This window comes from Marmota marmota, unplaced genomic scaffold (assembly GCF_001458135.2).
Source record: "Marmota marmota marmota unplaced genomic scaffold, marMar, whole genome shotgun sequence".
NCBI lineage: Eukaryota > Metazoa > Chordata > Mammalia > Rodentia > Sciuridae > Marmota > Marmota marmota.
The window spans coordinates 40,765,443-40,786,853 of NW_025999853.1; the positions used below are offsets into that span (position 1 = coordinate 40,765,443).

The window sequence follows — 21,411 nt, forward strand, 5'->3', positions numbered from 1 at the left end:
ATGCAGCATCGCCCATCCCCAAATAATATTTTTTGAAGAAGGACAAGAGAAAAAAAATGTTCCTTTGCATTTTTCTGCATTCTCTACAAGACTTTACATTCTGATTCACATCCAAGGTGCCTATAATTTGACAGATGGTGTTTCCTATAACACTCAAACTTTTCCTTTTTTTTTTTAAAGTAAATGAAAACTGTGTGAAACTCTAACTATGAAGGACATGAAAGTCGTATTCCAAAGAGGAAGACACTTCATGGTACCCAGTGTTTCTCCTTCCCGTAGATGTGGTGCGCTGCACGTGGGGGATCACATCCTGTCCATCGATGGCACTAGCATGGAGTACTGCACGCTCGCGGAGGCGACTCAGTTCCTGGCGAACACCACTGACCAGGTCAAGTTGGAGATCCTTCCCCATCATCAGACCCGCCTGGCCCTGAAGGGACCTGACCATGGTGAGAGGATCCATCTCTTTATCTTGGTCTTACCCTTGTCACTTCCTCCAGAGAGTTAGAAAGCAGAAAGACACTGAATTCAATTCTGCCTTTATCGCTTCTTTTCAAAACAATAGGTTATCTTTGTGTACCCTGTTTCCTCTTCCAAATCTCTTTTTTCAAGCCACTCGTAATTTGCTGGAAATCCCAAAGTTGCAGAAAGAATCTTTGTTGGAAATAGAATTTTCAGGGCTAGTACTATTTGATATTTTTTTTAAAAAAATGTCTTTGGTAGAAATTGAGTGTGGTAAGAAGGGGGAATAATTTGACTTCCCTATAGAAGTATTCATATTGAATTTCCAGTCTATATAAAAGTTAATAAAGGCAAATAGTAAAATTCACCTTTTAAAATAAAATATATACTGATAGAAAATTCCTCAAGTGTTTGGTAGGGAGCCCCAGTGGTAGGAATGGCTGAGCTCCTATATATTTTGTCTATTTTCTACAGTGGTGTTTTTCTTAGAAGAGAGAACAACCTTTCTGATCAAACATCTGACACAGGACAATCAATACTTGACTCCATTTATTCAATAAAAAGTATCAGCTGAGGGGATCTGCATTTCAGTCTTGAAGTTCACAGTTATGTCTTCAGAGTATTTATGTATCATCTACCTGTTCACCTTCAAACAAAACCTGGTGTAAGAGGCTGGGTGTAGGGTCTCATGCCTATAATCCCAGCAGCTCAGAAAGTGAGGCAGAAGGATCGAGAGTTCAAAGCCAGGCTCAGCAAAAGCAAGGCGCTAAGCAACTCAGTGAGACCCTGTCTCTAAATCTACAGCTAAATAAATAAATAAATAAATATTTTTTTAAAAAAATACAAAATAGGGCTGAGGATGGGGTTCAGTGATCGAATGCCTCTGAATTCAATCCTCAGTAATGAAACAAAACAAAACAAAACCTGGTATAAGTAAAAGGACTTGAGCCACAAATCAAATGATGTCAGGCTCCCCAGTAAGGTCTTTGTCCCAACTCCTGCCTGTCCCTTAAGCCAGTGCTCTCTTTATTTATTTCTTGAAGCCAGGAGCCTCACTTGCATTGGCCTAAAAGAGGGGAGAATACATTTCTGTCTATTTAAAGAAAGCACATTTTCATGAGAATTGAAATTTTGCTTATGCAGAGGTCATTTGTATTATGTGTTTATCACCTTCCAAAATGTGCTGCTCTTCTCTGCAGTGAAAAAAGAAGGAAACAAAAAAAGAACTAGATAATTTTCATACTGAATGAGTCAGCTGGATGCAACCTTTTTAATTAAATGGAGCTTAGACAGCCCTGGAGCTAATGAAAATCTCTAGTACACATTACCCTTATCAGATTTTAATTTTACACATCGGAGTAGAGAAATGATGCAGCATAGGCAGGTTAAGAAAAGAAAATCAGCATCATTTGAATAGAGATGCTAAGGAACTATAGGAAGGTGAAGTTCATGGCATACACACCATTCCTACCAGGAGCCCCAATGAGCCTTTCCTGCAAACAGGCCAAGAGGAGAGAACACTAAAATTGCCTAAGTTTCTTGAAAGTGGATCTTAAGTTGCATTGGATTTGGAGCATCGAGTGTAAGAGTGGGTGCTGGGTGGTGCATGTTAATCATGATGTTTTGCTTGCTCCATCCTGAAACCAGTGAATCAGAAATGCATAACAGACCCTCTTAAAATGCTATTGTCTTTTCAACCTCATTTATTTTACTTTGATTTTCCCTGTACACAAATTATAAATGGCTCAACTAGTTTCCAACTCTTGAAATATTAATCAGTTTTACCTCCTTGCCAAGACAATTTTAAAAAATGAATATAGATACTAAAATGTATAGACCAAGAACACATGTTTTTTCTTCACTGTGGAAAACCTGATATTTATATTGGAGGGGCAGGAGGCTGACAGTTTATGTGACTCCAGCTTATACTTCCAATCCCATCATCAGCCTTTGCTAAAAGTTGTTCACCATCTTCCTAACCTAACATATTGGCATCTCCCCTACATTGTAAAATCAAAATCAGACTTGTATTTCCAAGAGGATATAAATACTAACTCCCAAACTTAATTAAATCATGGTCAAAAAAGAAAATAGTATAAGAAAAATTTTGTTGTGTTTGAAATTTTCAAACTTCTATTTTTGTATTAGTCAAGTTTCACATAGTTTCAGTCTTTTTCCATAAGACAGTTCTGGTTATTGTTTCAAGACCTCTGATGCCAAAACAGCATGTCTCCCATCCCACAGGTAGATGGAGATACATTTCTCAAATTTTGTTAGCAACAAAGCTTTCACCACAGTGTTTTCAGGTCAAGGTGAAAAAAGAAATTCATGGTACCTTTGCTAGTAGAGAACCACATTAAAGAAGTTGACAAAAGTGAGTTTTCAATGAGGTTAAAAAGTATTCCCATTGAGGGTCTTTGGGAAATATAATGACAACTAAAGAAAACGGAGACTTTGGAAAAGAAAATGTGGCCAGTGTCACTAAACCAGTTACATTCAATACAAAGAGAACATTCCATTTATGAAATCCAGGGGCAACCAGAGCAACTGTTACCCTTTTTCTCAAACATCCTGGTCTGGGCAAGGAGAACAAAGGACAGCACCTTCCATGTTATATACCTCTTAAGACTGCCCCAGTGATGCCACCATGACATGACATGAAAAGCATTTTATATTAAACTTGCTGTTTGCTTATCTGCAATAAGGTATTCAGGACACACATAGGAAGACGCAGTAGAGTGTGGTGTGGCTGAGGGCAAAAACTCTAGAACAGACTTCCAGAGCTTTAAGGCTGGCTCCACCACGTGGGACTTTAAGCAAGCTTCCCAACTCTTCTTCAGTTCAGGTTTTCATCTGTAAAGTAGGGGTTATAATATCTGTCTTATGGGAATAAGATGGGATTATCGGAGATGATACATGAAAAATTGCTCAGCATAGTGCCTGGAATATAGTAAGAACTCAGTGGAAGCAGGCTGCCTTTTTTTGCAAAATAAGAGGATGTGTCTGAATGTGCTTTGCAAAATGAAAGAGCATGCCAAAAAATGTAACCTCTGATTATTAAATTCCTGAAATATTTACATAATACATGAAAATTAAGTGCACCGCTATAAAGCACAGTAGATTAGGAGTGTACATTCAGAAAAGAAGACTCTCTCCTCTGCCCTAAGTTATTTGGTGAAGACTTTTTGTACTCATTATCCATGGCATGCAATTTTGTGTATCATCTTATATCATTTTGTCTCTAAGTTATTTCATTGTATATGAAGATTCAGCCCCTAGTAGTAGTTCAAAGTCCAGGTAAAGTTTACAACAGATATTTAACCAGCCTGCAACAATGGGCACAGTGCTAGGCACACAACAGGTAGTCAACAATACCTTTCTTATTGATTTATTAATTGGGCTTGACAGTCCTTATGAATGCTGAGGAATGTTCAAAGCAGTCAATTAAGAACTGGGTCAAAAGGTGGATGTGGAATTCTGAAGCCCATTCACTGTGCCCTAACTTTATTTTAAACACAGATAATATTTTGTTTAGAGTACAGTAGGGGGGCTGTGGTTGTAGATTAGCCAGACCCAACAATAACTGCTTCTTGCTAAAAAGTTAACTTTTATACACCAAAGTGAATGAGGACGGTGAAAGATCCACTAGGGACGTCCCTGTGACACTTTTTTATCCAAGAGAAAATGCAGCTGCTGTGTGGATATGGACACTCTGACTGCTATCCCTGCTCCCCTGTGCATTCATTTACTGATTTATTCCCACATCAATCAGTATGTACCAGGCACTAGTCCAGTTGCTAAAATATATCTAGTGAGTAAGGCAGTGGATCCCTCTTCTTGTAGAATTTAAATTCTTGTAGAAAGAGACCAACATTAAAAACTGTATTATATAAATAACGCCATTTCAGACAGTAGTAAGTGCTTTGAAAAATATAAAATAATAATGGGATACCATTTGAGAGGCCGCTAGTTCATCCAGGGATGTCAGCAGTCACTTCTCTGAGAAGGTGGCATCTGAGCTGAGACCTGAATGATGAGAAGGAGCCCGCTGCACAAATAACTGGGGGAAGAATAGCAAGGTAAAGGCCTGGAGGTAGGCAGGAAGCCTGGCTTGTGCTAATAACAAGAGTTGAGGCCAGTGAGGCTGAGAATATGAATGGAGAAGGCGGTGATGCAGATGAAGCCAAAGAGAGGAGAGCCTGCGTTGGATTGTGGGTATAATGATAAGCCCTCTGAACAAGAGTGACACGATCCAACCTAGATACTTAAAAGCTCTGCCTGGCTGTGTTGCGGATACTGAAAAGCAGGTGTGCAAGAGACGAATCAGGGAACCAAGTCTGGAGGTGATGCCGAGCTCTAGGTGAAGGAGGTGGTGGCTTGACCCAGGATAGTGGAGAGGGAGAGGAAACCCAAACAGCAATGGAGTGGAAGGAAAGGGCGGGATGATCTAGGACTGCACAGTTGGCTTTGAAAGTGTTCTGCAGATTTCTGACCAGCCCTCTGAGACTTAAGTGTTCAGTGAGTGAAATTTGTTGAGTGACTCACATCTATTTCCTTTGAAAAGTCCATTACTATATAAGTGGAGAGAACAGTAGGAGAATCAGTGTAACAACTCCCAATTCATTTGTTCTTATCCACGTCAGCACCACACTGAGCTCCTTGCGTGCTTAACCCTCACAGCAGTCCTGGGGAGCAGACGCTCTGATGACCTCCAGTTGGATATGAGGAAACTGAGGCTGAGCGGCTGAGTAGCTAGCCAAGGTCATACAGAGAAGAAGGGCAAAAAGCATCCAAAAACCAGATCGTCCTCATTGCACAATGACTGTCCATGCTAGGGCTTGTGTTCCATGTACTGTCTCACTCCAGAAAGCACAAGAAACACATGGAAGCTGGTTTCATGGACAGTGTAACTTAAGTTCTTATCTACATAAATATATACATTCAGCCCCTCTATATGAATAACTACTGTTAAATAATTCACATGTAAGACACCTAACATTAGAATCCTGAAAAACTGAAAGAAATAAAACCTCATAGTTATTTTAACTTTTTCAGATCGTTCAGTGAAAAACTTCCTGTCAATAGCAAACGTAATTACTCATATATCAGAATGCTGGGTAGAAAATCACATCAAAACTAGGATAGAAGCATGATAAGCACTCTTTAATAAATAAAAGGGGCACCAAGTCTTTGAAATAAACCTCATATTTTATGAAATAGATAGAATATGTGGAGTATTTCAAGAATTAACTATTTCTAATGGAAAAGCACTTTTTCCAAAAAAAAAAAAAATTAAATATATTGAGACTTTTATCTTCTCCTTTTCAGTCAGGATACAGATAAGATTCTGATACTGACCGATGATTAGAGTGGTTTATTGTTGAGGAAAATCAAGTCCAAGTGATGGATCATGGCGTAATTAAAATGTCAGAGCAGTAAATTGTGATGTGTGACTAGTAACCCACACGAATCATGAGACAATGTGATTTATTGTTCCTTCTTTTCTTTTTCTCCAAACAAGTGCTACTAAATGGCCAATATTTGCAAACCTTTAATTACTAATCGTATACAATAGATCTTTTTGGAGCTGACTTTTAAGTTTAAAAAAAAATGTTTTTAATCTCTACTGCAAAACATAGGGAGAGATTAGAAATTGATTCAATGGCCATCCTAAAAGGAGAAAAAAATGGGTCGGACCCAGACATGCATTAGTCTTGGGAAGATGAAAAGTTTCCATTGCTGATGTTAATCATCTCTTTCGCTGACCACTGAGAAAAGGCAAAAGCCAAGTGAATTTTTTTCCTTTGCAATCAGCTTTCATTTTGTTACACTTTTTCTTTTTTATTTGTGCAATTCAGTTACTTTTTCCTCTTTTTTTTTTTTTTTGGTTCTTTGTTTGTTTGTTTGTTTTTCTTATTTCTCATCATCACTTCATGTGGGCAGTGAAAATTCAGAGGAGCGACAGGCAACTTCCCTGGGATTCCTGGGCCAGCAACCACTGCAGCCTTCACACCAGCCACCACTATAATACGCACCACCCTGACCATTGCAGAGTGCCAGCCCTGACATTCCCGAAAGCGCCTCCTCCAAACAGCCCTCGTAATGTTCCAGGCTTTCTCCTCTTGGTCTTTCATTTAAATTATATTCTTCTCGCTCCTTCCACCTCTAATTCATTCCATCTTCTGCTTTGTGGGTGTTGCGTGCTTTTTTTTTCTTAGTAACGATGTGTTATTTGCAATATCTCCTTAGTCTTTTCCATCAGAAAGAATTTGTCGTTAAGAAAGGAAGTTAATGTTCAGAATTCTTGATACATGATTCAGGAAATAACAGTTCAGAATATTATATGGAGTATGGTGTTCTCAGTTCTTTGTGTGTGTGAAATCACTTATGCAATCCGTGTCAGAAAATATCTATGAAAATTAGATCATGTATCAGATGCCTTGGGTTGTTGTTTGTGGAGAACATTGTTTAAATGTCTGGTTTTTTGTTGTTTGAAGCAAACCTCATAGAGTCTCTGTTTTCCTGTGTGCTTCTGAGGCTCTTGCTACTCCTCAGCACTTCTAAGCTCTTGTAACTCTTGAGATTCCAAAGTGCTGTCTCCTGGCTCCTGAAGCCTTGTCTCTGTCTGGTTGGGTAGCTACTAGCCGCTGCTGTTCATCATGTGTGTCTTTCTGAATTAAAGCTGGCTGGCAGGGGTGGCAGCTCAAAGACCATCTGCGAGTGCTCTGTGCCAAGTCTTCACTCTCTTACAGCAGCTGTGGTGTCTTCATCCTTCTCTCCTACCTCCATGAGTGCGTACAGCCTGAGTTCCCTGAACATGGGGACTTTACCTCGAAGCCTCTACTCTACTAGCCCACGAGGAACCATGATGAGGAGGAGACTGAAAAAGAAAGACTTCAAAAGCTCACGTAAGTGAAATGTTACCCAACGTTAGTCATTTGGCCTGTGGAAAACAAGCAGGCACTGGAGTCTTCAATTCGTTGAGACCTGTGGGAAGAGCATTTGAATGCCTAAGTGATCAAGTAGATATAAGAAGCCAGAACTCTGGGCCAAGGATAATGACATGGTGCCCATACTCTGCATGATAATGATTGGCTGGGTATAATTTCGGACAGCCACTGGTTCATACTATCTTTTCCTACAACTTTATATGGACATTTTTTTCTTCCTCTTTTGATGTCATGAAGTAGTCAAAGGTGTGACTTTAGTCAAAGGTGTGACTTTTAAGACTCCTTCTTATATTCTGGATAGCTTTGGATGAAACCTTTATTCTTAGTTTCTTATTCCCTCTAAAGCTATGTCGTAAAACTCTGCCCCCCTTTTGATAAAGGTAATAATCTCATACATTTTTAATGCTATTTCATATAACAAATTAAATTTAACAAGTTATATAACAAATTATTTAACAAATAATATAACAAGTTAAATTTCATACTAAATTATATTTCATGACCTGACTTAGCCCCCACCAAAATCAGTGATAAATTTGAACATGCTTTTTCACATTATATCTCATTCCCAAAGTTCCCCTTACTTTTCTCACTAACTTACCCCAGTGAGACTCACTTCTCTCACATGAATTTCTTATTACCCTTTGCAGCATTAAGAAGGTAGGAAGGATGCTCATATTTACAGCAAACATCCTAAAGTCTAGGAATTTTAACTATCATTCTTGGAAACTCTAGCTTTGGGGACAGCCAAATAAAATATAGACTAAGCAAGACTAGAAAGGTGTAGTTAGCTACTCAGTTTAAGATAGCTGGCTATCTGTACAAAGGAAGAAAAAGGATGATAGAATGTTTTAACAGGGGAGAAACACAAATCACTCCTTAATTTTTCTTTTCTGTAGAGGAAGATCATATTCTATCACCATAATCACAAAACTTTGAGTGAAAGAGATCACTAACATCTCCAACCAGGTCTAATCATGGTTTAGAGAGGTGTGTTTCTTGCCCCTTTTATCTTTTTGGTGGTTGTGATTGTGATTCCTATAAATAAACCTAAAGAAGATGGGGTTTCTTCCTGTGCTGACCGTAGAAATAAAAACAAGGAACAGCCTCAAGTTATTTAAATGAAACCAACCCTGGTCCTTCCAGGCTAGTACTGACCAGAATGCTCTTGTAAGAAGGACTGGTTTGCTAGAGATTCGTCATCTCCAGAGGACCTCTCACCAGTCCCATCAGTGCCCCAACATTGAGGGTCACCAGCCATCTCCCACACTGGAAAGTGGTTTCTTCATGTTAAAGGAATCCAAGTGCTTCCTTACAAAGAAAATCATAGAAAAAGAGGGTCACTACCATGATGGATACATGATTTTGACATGCGTGTCCTTTCAAGTATAAGGAGATTTGTCACCTTCAATATGTGAAAATGACAATGAATTTGAAACTAGTAAAATGGAAGATTGAGTTTAGTCAAAGAAAGAGCAAGAAGCATCAAGAGTTTCATTCATTTCTTAGCTAAGACTAGAGTAAATTATTTACTTTTAGAAGAAACTAGTTGAAGGCAATGAAGTAAAGTGATCATGAGCCTGGACTCTAGAAGTAGGAAGTCTCATTCCAGCATCATACACTCTAGCTAGGGGACCCTGAGCACGTTTGCTTAGCTCTTTATGCCTCAGTGAAAATTAGAGATAAATGTAGTGATTACTTCTTTGGGTGATTTTGAAGAAAAAAAAAAAAAAATATATATATATATATATATATATATATATATATATGTGTGTGTGTGTGTGTGTGTGTGTGTGTGTNNAAAAAAAAAAAAAAATATATATATATATATATATATATATATATATATATGTGTGTGTGTGTGTGTGTGTGTGTGTGTGCGCGCTAAACAATATCTGGTGAATAGTAAGCACTACTTAATTGTTAGTTATGCTGCATAGTTATATTAGTGTTATATACCTGAACCTGAATTGTCCAATGTGAAAATCTGTTGCCATTGCTTTCAAATTTAGGCATTTTCTACAATGGTACACTTTGACATAATGCATAGATCTTGAGTCTTTCATTTAATGCCTTCAGATTTGAAGCAGATATTTGTATATAAATTTATATAAATATATAATGGCTTCATGTACAGTACTCATTACTAACAGCCCTCAGCAGGGAAGAACAATTAAAATGAATTCATTGATGTTTGTACTTCTGCTTCAAAGGCTAACCATTTGTTTGTGTTAGGCAAGATTTGCTGTGTTGATTAAGGCCATTAGTAATACAAATGAATGATAATGTGTTTGGCTAGCTCAGGTTGATATTGACACATCTTGCATTTTTTAGTAGGGAACAAAGTCGAGGGCACACTGTCACTGACACCCATAACCAACTCAAAAATCAGCATGTTGTTCTCCAACATAGTAGGAATATAAACAGAAACCTGGTTCAGAAAATTTCTAATTCATGTTTTCTGTAGACATTAGCCACAAAAGCACCACTGATCACATGTGCATAACAGGGGGTTTATAAATATATCTCAGGATACCATACATTTTATATTTTAATCAGACGACAAAGCCCCAAATACTACAAACTTTTATTCCTACTTCAAAAAGACTTGAGAAAATTATGATAGTATTCCAAATTCCAGAAAAAATTTTTTGAGAATTTCTTTTTTCTTTTTTAATTGCCTAAGTTTGGTATGGTCACATTAGATGTAAAGATCTTCCCAAGTAACTGAGGATAAAATTTTATTGCCACTTTCACTGTACCTTGGTTTATTTCCCCCACATTATTTATGTCTTTATTCTGTGCCACTGTTCGCTGCCGCTTTTTGGTACTTATGTTTCTATAGCAACCAGGCCATTTGTATGGATGGTGAATCATGGCAAAAGTCACAAATACAAGAAAAAGTCTCTCCGCTTTATTGATGATGAGTTGAGGCCAGAGCTTGCAAAACAGAAAAACAATAATTCTCACATGTGTTTCCAGTACAAAGTAAGGACATGACTAGGAAAGAATGAAATATTCTCACATAAATATTAAAACTTTCTGTACCATTGACCAAAGAGGAAAACACAGAAAGTCTGTAACAACATGTGACAAGGATTAAAACAGCAAGGGCCATGTCTGTTTCACATAGAGACTGGTGTGCACACTGCACTCTAGGCTTTGAGGAGAGTCACAAAGCCCTGGGAAGGTCTCAGAGCATGTCATAGAGGAAACTCTCATCCCTCTTCTGGAATCTTCCTGGCCTTTCTCCCACTACCTGTGTTCCCTCAGAGGCCAAGCCTCCTCCAAAAGTCTTTTCCACATGTCATGGCTGCATGAGGAGCAGTGGATCCGGCTCATTCCTTCCTGTCCCTGTATTCTCAGCTAGGACAGAGACTCCACCTGTTCCCAGGCTTCCGGAATTGCAGCAGACAAAAGTTAGAACACATTCCCAGAATGTTCTTTGCTTCTTTGCTTATCAGCACTTATTGCTAGAGAGGGTAATCTTGAAAAAGTCTGAAAAGAAGAAAATGAGAAAACCTAGCAACTTTCATGGTCTTTTTCACCAACCCTTGAAAAAACAATGGACGACAAGAGCAGCTAATGGTAAGCTTTTCTAAGTGACCATGCGGGGAGCTGTGGGCCACCTCTCCTGCTCTTCTGAACTGGATCATATGATTCACAGTGTGCTGGGTCCACAGCAGGTCGCCACTTCTTTGGAACCCTAGTGAGACAGAAGTCTCAAATAACATGATCAAATTGCATAGATATGTTCTATTAATAAACCCTTTCAGGCCCCATGTTCTCTATACTTTTAAAATTCTTCTCATATCTGATAATACACCATACAGCCTCGTAAATTAAATAAGCCTTTCTAGAATTTTTAAAAAATCTTTGGCTGTCTTTTGTTCCCCCTGACCTTCCTTACTCTGGGAAAGAAAAAAAAAAAAAGCTATTCCTGCAAAAACAGAGCTGTGAACAGAACCATCCCTGTAAGAATGAGAACAGGACAGAGCAGACTGAGTCCTGAACACAACGTGGATGAACACCAGTGAGCTGATTTCAAATGTAGGGTGTCAGCAACTTAATCATTTCCATCTTCACCTTAGTAGAAGCCCTGAGCCAGAGCCAATAGCTCGTAGCCTTTGCAGATCAAATACCTTGCAGGAGGATCCGCTACTGCAGCAAAAAATTTATCACACAAATCTTAAACTATAGGGTTATAATTCACAAATCACCTTTATTTTCTTTCATGGCTGACCGCATTAATGAAGCAAGCTAATCAAGCTCATCTTTTTTCTCCTCCAAGTAATATTGGTTATTTTTTTCTTTTGGCTGCTCATTTTTAAATCTATAATTTATCTTTTTCATATCTGGTAATAGTTTCTCAGACTTTAATCTGTGTAAGTAATCAATATACTTTCAAATGAAATTTTACCATTTCAAAGAACAGATTCCAATACATCAGAGGATTTTTTTAGAGTTAATTGTAAAATCCTAAATTACTTAATATAATCCTATATTTATGATATAAATTGCAACCTTATATAATTACATAATCAATGTAGAGTACATGAATTTCTGTTAAATTCTAAATTAAGTTGCCTAATAATTTCTATCACCTCAGCTTGTCTCCAGATAGAGCTTTTAGATTTAATGATACCCTCATTGAATTCATGCTTCTTTGTTAAAAACCTCGAGAGAATGAAATTCCCTCAATTCTCTTCTCTGTTCCAAAAATACAGCCAGTGTCCTCTGTCTTCAGTAGACCTAACCTAATCCTGGCTGTTACTAGGTAAGTCATCTGGCTCTTTCTGAAAGGAGATGGGAGATAACTGACTAAAACCCAGCTTTTAACTCCAGTTCAGTAGTCCCCAAAATATTTCAAACTGAAATATTGAATGGAAGAATATACTAATATGAACCCATGGAAAGATTCACAAGCGGGGGTGGGGGAACATTGGTATTGAAATCCAAGAGGCTTACTAGAAGATAAATGAAAGTAACCCTCCAGGAAGGTGACACCTGGCCTTATCATTCTGGGTATATAGCCAGAAGGAAATGCAGCTCTCCAAATCCTCACTGACAGGAAATGGTGTCTTCTCATGGTTTTCTGTCACTGATAGCAAAAGGCAAGGACTGGAGAGCAATTGAAACACACTTGACATAAATGAAGCCACACCAGAAAATGTACTTGAATCAATACATAATAGTCCCTGAGTGGAACATTGGGATCATGAACCCCATGGTCTGTGCAAAGCCTGTGGTGGAGGCTCTCTCCCCCACCTACCAACTGCAGCCTTTTTTTACCATAATAATCCACAGACAGAATGATGAGGTACCTAGTGAAAAAAAAAGCAGGGGATTTTGTCCCTCTTAGTCATACCTTCCCTCCCTTATCCTGTCATTAATGACCAGGAGGCTTTGGGTCCTCAGGAGTAGCTTCTAGTTCTTTATGTTAACTCAGCACACCTATGTGAAGTGTCAATACCAAAGAGGAAAATGTAGATGATATCACAAAACTTGACTCATTCCTCATTTATTCAGCATTTACTGAACATTTCAGCACCAAGATATCAAGATAAAAAGATCTATTCCCAACCGCTCAACATCTCAGGGTCAAGTGGAGAGACAGGCAAACAAATAAAAACCTGATAAGTACCAAAATAGCACTATGTACTAGAAATGTGTAAATGTAGAAAAGTAAGTAAGTACCTAAGTCTCCCTGGATTAAGCCAGGAAAAGGGACATTAAAAGCTGAGGGGAGTTGCTAAACAGGCAGAGGGCACAGCATATACTAAGACCCAAAGGTGTGTCAAGAGGCTTAGAGCATGTGGCCCATGGAGGGATCGTGGAAGAACATACGACCTGATGGCAGGAGAAAATGAACTTACAAAGAGTCTTGCGTGAACTGCTAGAATTGAAAAGTTCGTTTTCTAGGAAATGGGAGATGTTAAAATATTCTAAACTGGGGGATTACCTTTGCTTATTGGAAAAGCCTCTTGGGCAACAAGTTGAAAGCCTACAGCATGAGACAATGGACCGAGACACTGATAGGAGATCTACACAGTAACCTGTGCTATGATGAAGTCCTACTCAGGGGAGCAGACCAGTCAGGGCCTCACTGTGAAGGAAAGATTCATCTCCAATATCTAGAGAGCATTCAGCAGGAGAGGACCTATAAGTATGTACATTACAATAGTGGAAATAGAAAGTAATGAAAGCCTGAACTCAGGTATTGAAAGTTAAAAGGGGAAAGAGGGCTTATATGTGTTATATTATAGGGGTCATCTTATGAGAAATCAGCAATTGATTGATGGTGAGACGATGAGCAGTTGTGAGTCAAAGGCTGCTTTGAGATTTCAGCCTGGATTGACATGATGGTGTTTTCATAGAAACGGGAGAGGAAATGAGAAAGAGAAGACAATTTACTCAATTTTGAAAATATGAGAAGCTAATGAAACATCTTTGCAAATGTATTAGCTATCAAGAAAAGAAATTTATCACTGAAACTTGAAACTAGAGAGATTTGAACAGGTGCATGCAGAGGTCCTATCATAGGCAAGTGGGAAGTGATGGAAAGAATGAGAGAACATAGGACAGAACTATGGGTGAGTCCAAGCTTCTTGTACAGAAGGAGGCAGAGTAACCAGCAGAGGCTGAAGATGCAGGAGACTCAGAACAAAGCTTCATCAAAACTAAAGAGTGATTTCAGAAGGGATGGTCATGAAGCCAATCACTCTGGAGTAGTTAGAGCAGATGAGGCCGTTGTTTTGGATGGTCAGGGAATCATTGGAGAAAGTATTTTTAGCAAAAGGTGAAAGAAGCCAAATTCTAAGCAGCTTCAGAATCAGAATCAGTACAGATCAATAGATTGGATAGAGCTAGGGGTGTGATTGGGAAAGTTTAGAAAAGCAGCAAGAGAGTTTTTTATGACTCAGAAGCACAAAAGGCAACTTTTAGGATGCTTTCATTTGAAGAGAGAAAAATCTGTTGCTAGAAATGTTTTCTGAAAACCAGTAGGGCAGGAGACACGTGAGAGGGGATTGAGACCAGGAGTCAGAAAGAGGAGAAAGTGAGAGTGTAGAAACTGGGAAGTATGGCTCAGGAGGGATGTGTGATCAACAAGGGGGATTCAGATATGGAGATCTTGGAGATCTATCCAGGTTGATGAAATGGAGAGCCGGGCTGGGCCCATAGAGCAGCATTAGGGTGGAATTGCTAATAAGCAACACTGAGAGCAAAGGACCCAAAGCCAGCAGGTTCAAAGGTCATCACCATGACAAGGACAAGGAAAAGTCAGGGACAAGAGCAAGTTGACTAAGAAAAAAGACCCCAAGTCAGAAAGTAGATGAGAGGGAATTTTGAAAAAGTAGAAAACTATGAACTTGCAGATGAGACAAAGCAGAAATAAGTACAGACTATGTAATTTTGTTTATTTTTACATCTTTACAGGACTGGGGATTGAACCCAAGGGCACTTTGAATCCCCAGCCTTTTGAATTTTTTATTTTGAGACAGGGTTTCATTAAATTGCTTAGTCTGGGCTCCAACTTGCAATCCTTCTGCCTCAGCCTCCCAAGCCTCTGGGTTTACAAGTATATATCATTGCACCTGAGGACTATGGGATTTTAAACAGGAGCCAGGAGTATTATAAAACTTTCTCTTTCTTTGTCCAGACAGGGGGAGTGAAGGAAAATGGGTTGTGGTTATAGTGGGTTTTGAGGTATCTGGTGTCATCAGGCTTTAATTACAGTACAGGGGCTATAGAAACCTTTTTTGGAGAAAATAACATTTCAACATAGAACTATGCAGGCAGAGAATGTGCTCTGAGTGCACAGGTGGCCGGCTCCAGTGGGCATGGTCCAGGGGAGCCAACCAGGAGAGGTTCAGGTCTTTTATGATCAAATCTGGGCTTGGGAATAAGAAAGAGCTGTCTAGCTGAAGGCTCAGATGAGTGTTAGAGAAATGAATTAAAGAGGAGACAACAGGTAGGCTTGAGAACCAGAGGAAAACACTGAGGAAGCAAAATGTGGGGATAGGAGGAGTGCATAGTTTAAATGAGACTTCATTATGCCAACTCAGTGCTGGAATAAGGTTGAGGACCAGCACAGCTTCAGTGGCCAGATTTAGATTAATTATGTCTTCAAAGTTGAAGATCAGGTTTTTTGTAAAAAGTCATTAAAGCTCCAGCACAGATGTCTAAAGTAGGAAAACATTAGACCAGTCCGCCGAGTTCCCCTTTCTCTAGATAGGACCCAGACACACATAGAGATGGAATAGCCTTCCCCAAGGGCCCCCAGATGGTGCTCAATGATAGAGCCAGGACCACAACCCATATGCCCATATCCCAAGGCCGTCCTATTCCTGCAGCCCCCATTTTAGTTCCCGGTTTGTGGGTATAAAAGAGGGAACTCCACTGGTGTTATAACTAAAATATGACAAATTGGGGGAGAGTCATTTATCTTGTTTGGCTCTAGCCAACCTTCTTGCTAAAAAGCCAAAATTTAAACTCTCACCATTACCAATGAGCTTTTGTTAGGGACATGACCTATTTGGGAAATGCTGGTATTCCTGGTACTTGCCTAAACCTAAAATCATTCTTTTTCATGTTTTTTTCCTCCAGTGTCTTTAGCCTCTAGCACAGTGGGATTGGCTGGACAGGTTGTTCACACGGAAACCACAGAAGTTGTGTTGACAGCAGATCCTGTCACAGGATTTGGAATCCAACTGCAGGGCAGTGTGTTTGCCACAGAGACTCTCTCTTCTCCACCTCTGATTTCCTATATTGAAGCTGACAGCCCAGCAGAGAGGTGAGATGTGTTTCTTTCACAGCATCTTTTTCTGCTGTGCATTTCTGGTGCTGGCTATCTTTGAATGGCTAATAAATTATGGAACAGTGCTCAATGCAGGTAATGCAAGATGCAATGAACTCTGTTGTGATAATAAAATTTTATGTTCTTGATCATATTTAAGAAGAATTATAAGCATGAATGCCTTAATCTAGCAGATTCTTGTCCATCAGGAGACCAGAGGCTATATTAATTAAAAAGGAGAAAAATCCATGAAAAAAAACTGAAATTCAAACCTCAGTAATTTCTCTACCATGCAGGAATGTATCAGTTCTGATCAGATTATAACAATACTATGAGCATGGAATATTAATTACTTCCCTGGAGTACTTCAGGATTCCCTTGCCCACATTTGTAGCAAAGAAATGCAAAAGTGGAAAATATTGCAATTGACCTGATATGATTCCCACGGCATTGAATAAACAAGACCAAACAGTCATGCTATTTTGCAAGGATCAAACAAGGTAGATCTGGCAAGTTCAACTTGATGATTATGTATTCTACCTACAACCTCTATCATGTGGCTTTAAATTAGATGCGGTGTGCTACAGATTGGAGACAGAGTGATGGCCATAAATGGAATTCCAACTGAAGACAGCACCTTCGAGGAAGCCAATCAGCTCCTCCGAGACTCTTCCATCACTAGCAAGGTCACCCTGGAAATCGAGTTTGATGTCGCAGGTATAGTCCAAATCTCAAGTCAGTGGCAGCTTTGGGAGCTGGCCACATCTGAATTATATTGTTTATGTGGCAAGAAGGGGAATTATTTTTTTATATACTGACCATGTTTTTGTTTAAGGGGTTTCAGGTGTCATTTTGAATTGCACATTGTTTTTGTATTATTCATTAAAATGTCACCACCAGAACAACCGAAAATAAATGTGACATATTGAATAAGTAATAGCTGCTATGGAGGTGATTTCAAAAAGTCCTGTTGCCTTTATCCTAACCTTCCCCTCTGTGCTAGAGAAACCAAATTCTTTAATCCCAGAAATGAGAAAAGCCTATCTGATCCTTCCCACTGCAAAGAACACAGGGAAGTTATATAGGGAGCAATAAAAATTCATTAAGTAAATTTATACAAGCCTAGTAGGTAAATATTTGGCCTTTAGTGTTAGAGAGAAATTGCAACAGACACTCATTTAAAATAACAAACAAAGACTTTATTCAAGACTATGTCAATTGGGTCAAGATTATTGTAGTAAGAGAGAGATTGGACTCCATCCTATGCAGCTAGGACAGGTAGGGATTTCTATTAGCTAATGGACAGGTGAGGGTGAGAGTGTTATTGATGGGACATTTCTAAAAGGATCCTGATTAGATGGGAACAGGGTGGTGTCTATACACTGGCTCAGGAATTTTCTTACTAAAACTGAGCTCCCAAGTCAAGGAAAAGTCCTAGTCAAGAAGAGGGCTCAGAGGAGTCTAACTAGAATTTGGTCATGGGTGGGAGTCCTAGTTAGTAACTAGCAGGTATGTGGCTGATAGAGATTGATTCTACTTCCCATTTAAGAAAGTTGGATATTCACAGTGAAAATCCACTAACATTCACCCGTCAGGAAAGACACACCTTTGGGAAGCAGGAATCAGATAATTCCAACAAATATTTGCTGAATTATTTATTCTATACTCCCACACACAATGTAGATATAACAATAGACAGGAAAGGAAAAAAAATACACCTGTCTTCATCAAGCATATATTAGCACAGAGGGTTAATTTAGAAAGCAATGCATATAAACATAGATAATAGTATGTTCTCAGCAGAAAATAAAGCAGGATAGAGGGCTAGGGAATGACTGGGGGAGCTATCTTGAAGGATGATTCTCTGAGGAAGTGACATTTGAGTGGAGATTGGAAGTAGAGAAAGTGCCAGCCATCAAAGACTCAAGAAAATGACATTCCAGAGAGGGAGCAGCCAGTATAAAGAACTTGAGCTTGAATAATAAGCTTGGTGGGGAAGCAGCCAAAAGGGCTTCTTCTGCTGGAGCATATAAAGGGGTAGAGGTGAGAACTGGTTTGGATTTGGAGTTGGGGTTGGAGAGGCTAGAAGGGGCCGCATTATACAATGCCCTGATAAAGAACTAATATTTAAGTCTAATGAAGCCAAGGAGCATTTTATGCAGGAGAGTAGTTGGTAAGCTGATGAATGTTTCAGAAAGAGCCTTCTGAAATGTAAGGAGGAAAAATTGGACAGGTAAAGAATCATGGTGACTTGACAAGGGTATAGCGCTAAGAAGTGGTGACAATGGAATTCAGACCATGGCATGAGGCAGGGCTTAGAGATTAGATATGGAAGATGAAGGAAAGGAAACTATTTTTTTTTCAGGGGAAAAAAAAAGAGTTCTATCCTCAGGCATGAGTTGAAAACTCCATTGCTAATACCGGAGACAATTGCCAATACCAACACAAGCACGACTCTTAATTCAAAAGGCAGCTACTGAGCACCCTTACTAAATGGTAGGCCCTATGCTATGTTCAGATCAATGGAAAAGAAAATAGGAGAGATCAATATCCCCAAGAAGTTCATATTCAAGTGAACAGGCATAAGCACTGCTGAAAGACAAGAGGCTTGCTGAATTTGTATGGCTACTGGAGGACAGAGGGAAGGGCCCAGGAAGACAACACCTCCAAGAGCTTGGGATTGGAGTCCAGGCTCATGAGCAGGACCAAGGAGTGGCCAACATATATATCAGTGATGGTTAAAGTCATGGGGGAAAAGATGAGCATTAGGGAGAGTGGGGTTAAGAAGGTAACTGAGCAAGCGGGAGCAAGTAGACAAGAGTTCTACCTGATGAATACTGAGATTATAAGTGGTGACGTGGTAGGTAGCAAAGGAGATAAAGAAGATGACAAATGAGAAGTGGGAGGAGAACCAAAAAAAAAAAAAAGGTGTCATTTTGGAATAGCAAAAGTTTCAAGGCAAAAGTCATAGTCAATAATATAATATCACTGCAGGGAATTCAAAGCAGGAAGGGTCCTTTGTTCTGGCAATTAGAATTTAAAAAAATACTGCCAGGGTAGGTTTAGGGGTGTGGGGGCAGAAGTCAGATCACAGTGAGCTGAGTAAGGGAATGGTGAGAGTACAGACATACTGTGCCTATCGTCTGCCTTGGGTTTGGGTTTGGAAAGTGAGGTTAGCAGGAAAAATGCAGTAAACAGGTGAAAATGACTGGGGGCCCCTATAGGTTCCTTTTTATAAAACTTTTACTGTGTTTAGTTATGTGCTCATTGCTCTGTTGTATGCGCCTTATCCTTTATTCAATAGTTCTCAAGCAGGTTTAATTTTGTCCCAGGGGACATTTGGCAAGGTCACAAAGTTTAGTCATAGAGAAAAGAGGTAGGACAACAGATAGAGGGAGATTTGTAGTTCAGAGGTGGCTTATTTCATTTTGTTGAGATTGGAGATATTTGAGCATGGCTGGGACCTAAAACGAATGAGGGAGAGAAAAGATGATTGGCAGAATCAGGTCCCCAAAGGAATGAGAAGGAGATGTTGTCTAGAACATAAGTAGACAGCTACCCTAAGGCAGAAGATGGAAGACCTCTTCTCATGAATTTGAAGAAAAGGATATGAGACTGTAAATACATTTTAAGCTATGTCTCAGTAGTTCATGTAAGCAACTGTGAAAGGGTCTATAGCTTGGGGAGTTGAAAAAAATGATGTTGGTTTGTACGTGCAAAGAATGAGTGAGAAAACCAACCTGAGGCACAAAAAGGAATTTCCAAGTTAGGTGGGGGACCAAGCAGAGTGTGGAAGCTCTGTGTGTACAGCAGAGTCAACCTGCCTGATGAATATGGATTTTTGTCCTATTTCATTTTGGTTTGAAGAAATCTTAGATGCCAAGGAATAAGAACAGAGAAACAGAGCATTGGATTAGATCAGAGACTGGGATTTCTAGACAAGGCTAAATAAAAGAACCCAAATCAAGGAGGTACAAACCACTGCTGAGAGAGAAGATGAATAATTCTGAAAATAGCACACTAATTACCATGATGATATTTACCAAGTGCTCACTGTGTAGCCTGTCACTTTCCTAAGTACTATGTGTGCATTAGATCATCTCACCCACATGACAGCAATGGCAGAGGTCGCTAGTGTTAACATCCTCAGAAAATCAGAGCCCACAGCAGTAATGGTGGGGCTGGCATTTTAACCCTGGCTGGCATTTTAACCCCAGCTGGCTGGCTTCAAAAGACACACTCCACCACTACACTAAACTGCCTGTGTTTGAAAGAATCTGAGTTGGAGACGGAAAGAATCAATAAAGGATCGGCCTGATAGACTGAGAGGAAAGGGAGGACTTAAGGAACTGGGGTCTCCAGGAAGAAAAATGGGTACATTGAGAGAAAACAGCTTAGAGAGCTATAGCTGGGAGGTTGAGGCCAGTGATGTATTAGAGTTTTGAATTTCAGGGAAGGTTAAGCAAGGCTTAAGGTACTGATGTTCTAAAGTGGAGTGGAGGCAAAGATCATTCCACCCAGTAGACCTGGGAATGGAGAATGCAGAACGAGGGAAAGACCATCCACACTGTGAAATTTTACAGAAGAATGTTGGGACTGAAATTAGGAAGGGAGTTGGAACCACCTGTACTTGACATGTGGTGACTGTGTCCTCTGTCTGGACAGTTCTTCCCTGATGTGTCTGGGTGGTTTGTTTATTCAGGTTCAAAGGCTACTCACTCAGAAAAGCTTTCCTTGACCCTCTATCCCTCTCCTCCTGCCCAGATTGAGGGTTCTTACCCTGATGCTTGATACTGTGTTATAGATTTATTTATAGTCTCTGTTCTCCAGTAGAAAGACCAAGCAATGTCAGGATTTTGTGTTTTTGTTCATGAATGTACCCTCAGCACCCAAAAACATGCACGGAATACAGCAGGCTCTTGGTCAGTACTTGGTGAATGAATGAACAAAAGGATGAAGCGCAGTTGGGGGCTGGATCAAGAACTTTAGTTTACATCAAGAACTGAGATCAAACCCACTTTCTCTTGGGGAGTTGAAAAGAATGATGTTGGTTTGCACGTGCAAAGAATGAGTGAGAAAACTAACCTGAGGCACATAAAGGAATTTCCAAGTTAGGTGGGGGGATCTAACTCTCTGGGTTTCCTGGTCTTAGAGCTGCTTCTTTTGCAGTCTGTTCTATTTGTTTTTATAGAGAAGCGCTTT

At 39.6% G+C, this 21,411-nt stretch overlaps 1 protein-coding gene across 15 annotated transcripts in view; it reads left to right on the forward strand.

Moving 5' to 3' along the window:
* The window catches only part of Grip1 (glutamate receptor interacting protein 1), a 383,234-nt gene that overhangs the window by 295,221 nt on the left and 66,602 nt on the right, over positions 1–21,411 (forward strand). For 4 of the 15 annotated variants that reach the window (XM_048805484.1, XM_048805504.1, XM_015483045.2 and 1 more), the window contains 5 exons: positions 280–449; positions 6,406–6,561; positions 7,215–7,370; positions 16,020–16,206; positions 16,781–16,926. In XM_048805484.1, the coding sequence (XP_048661441.1) occupies positions 280–449; positions 6,406–6,561; positions 7,215–7,370; positions 16,020–16,206; positions 16,781–16,926 (815 nt within the window). The remainder of the gene's footprint in view (positions 1–279; positions 450–6,405; positions 6,562–7,214; positions 7,371–16,019; positions 16,207–16,780; positions 16,927–21,411) is intronic. The other 11 variants (XM_048805527.1, XM_048805545.1, XM_015483046.2 and 8 more) reach the window with 4 other exon arrangements.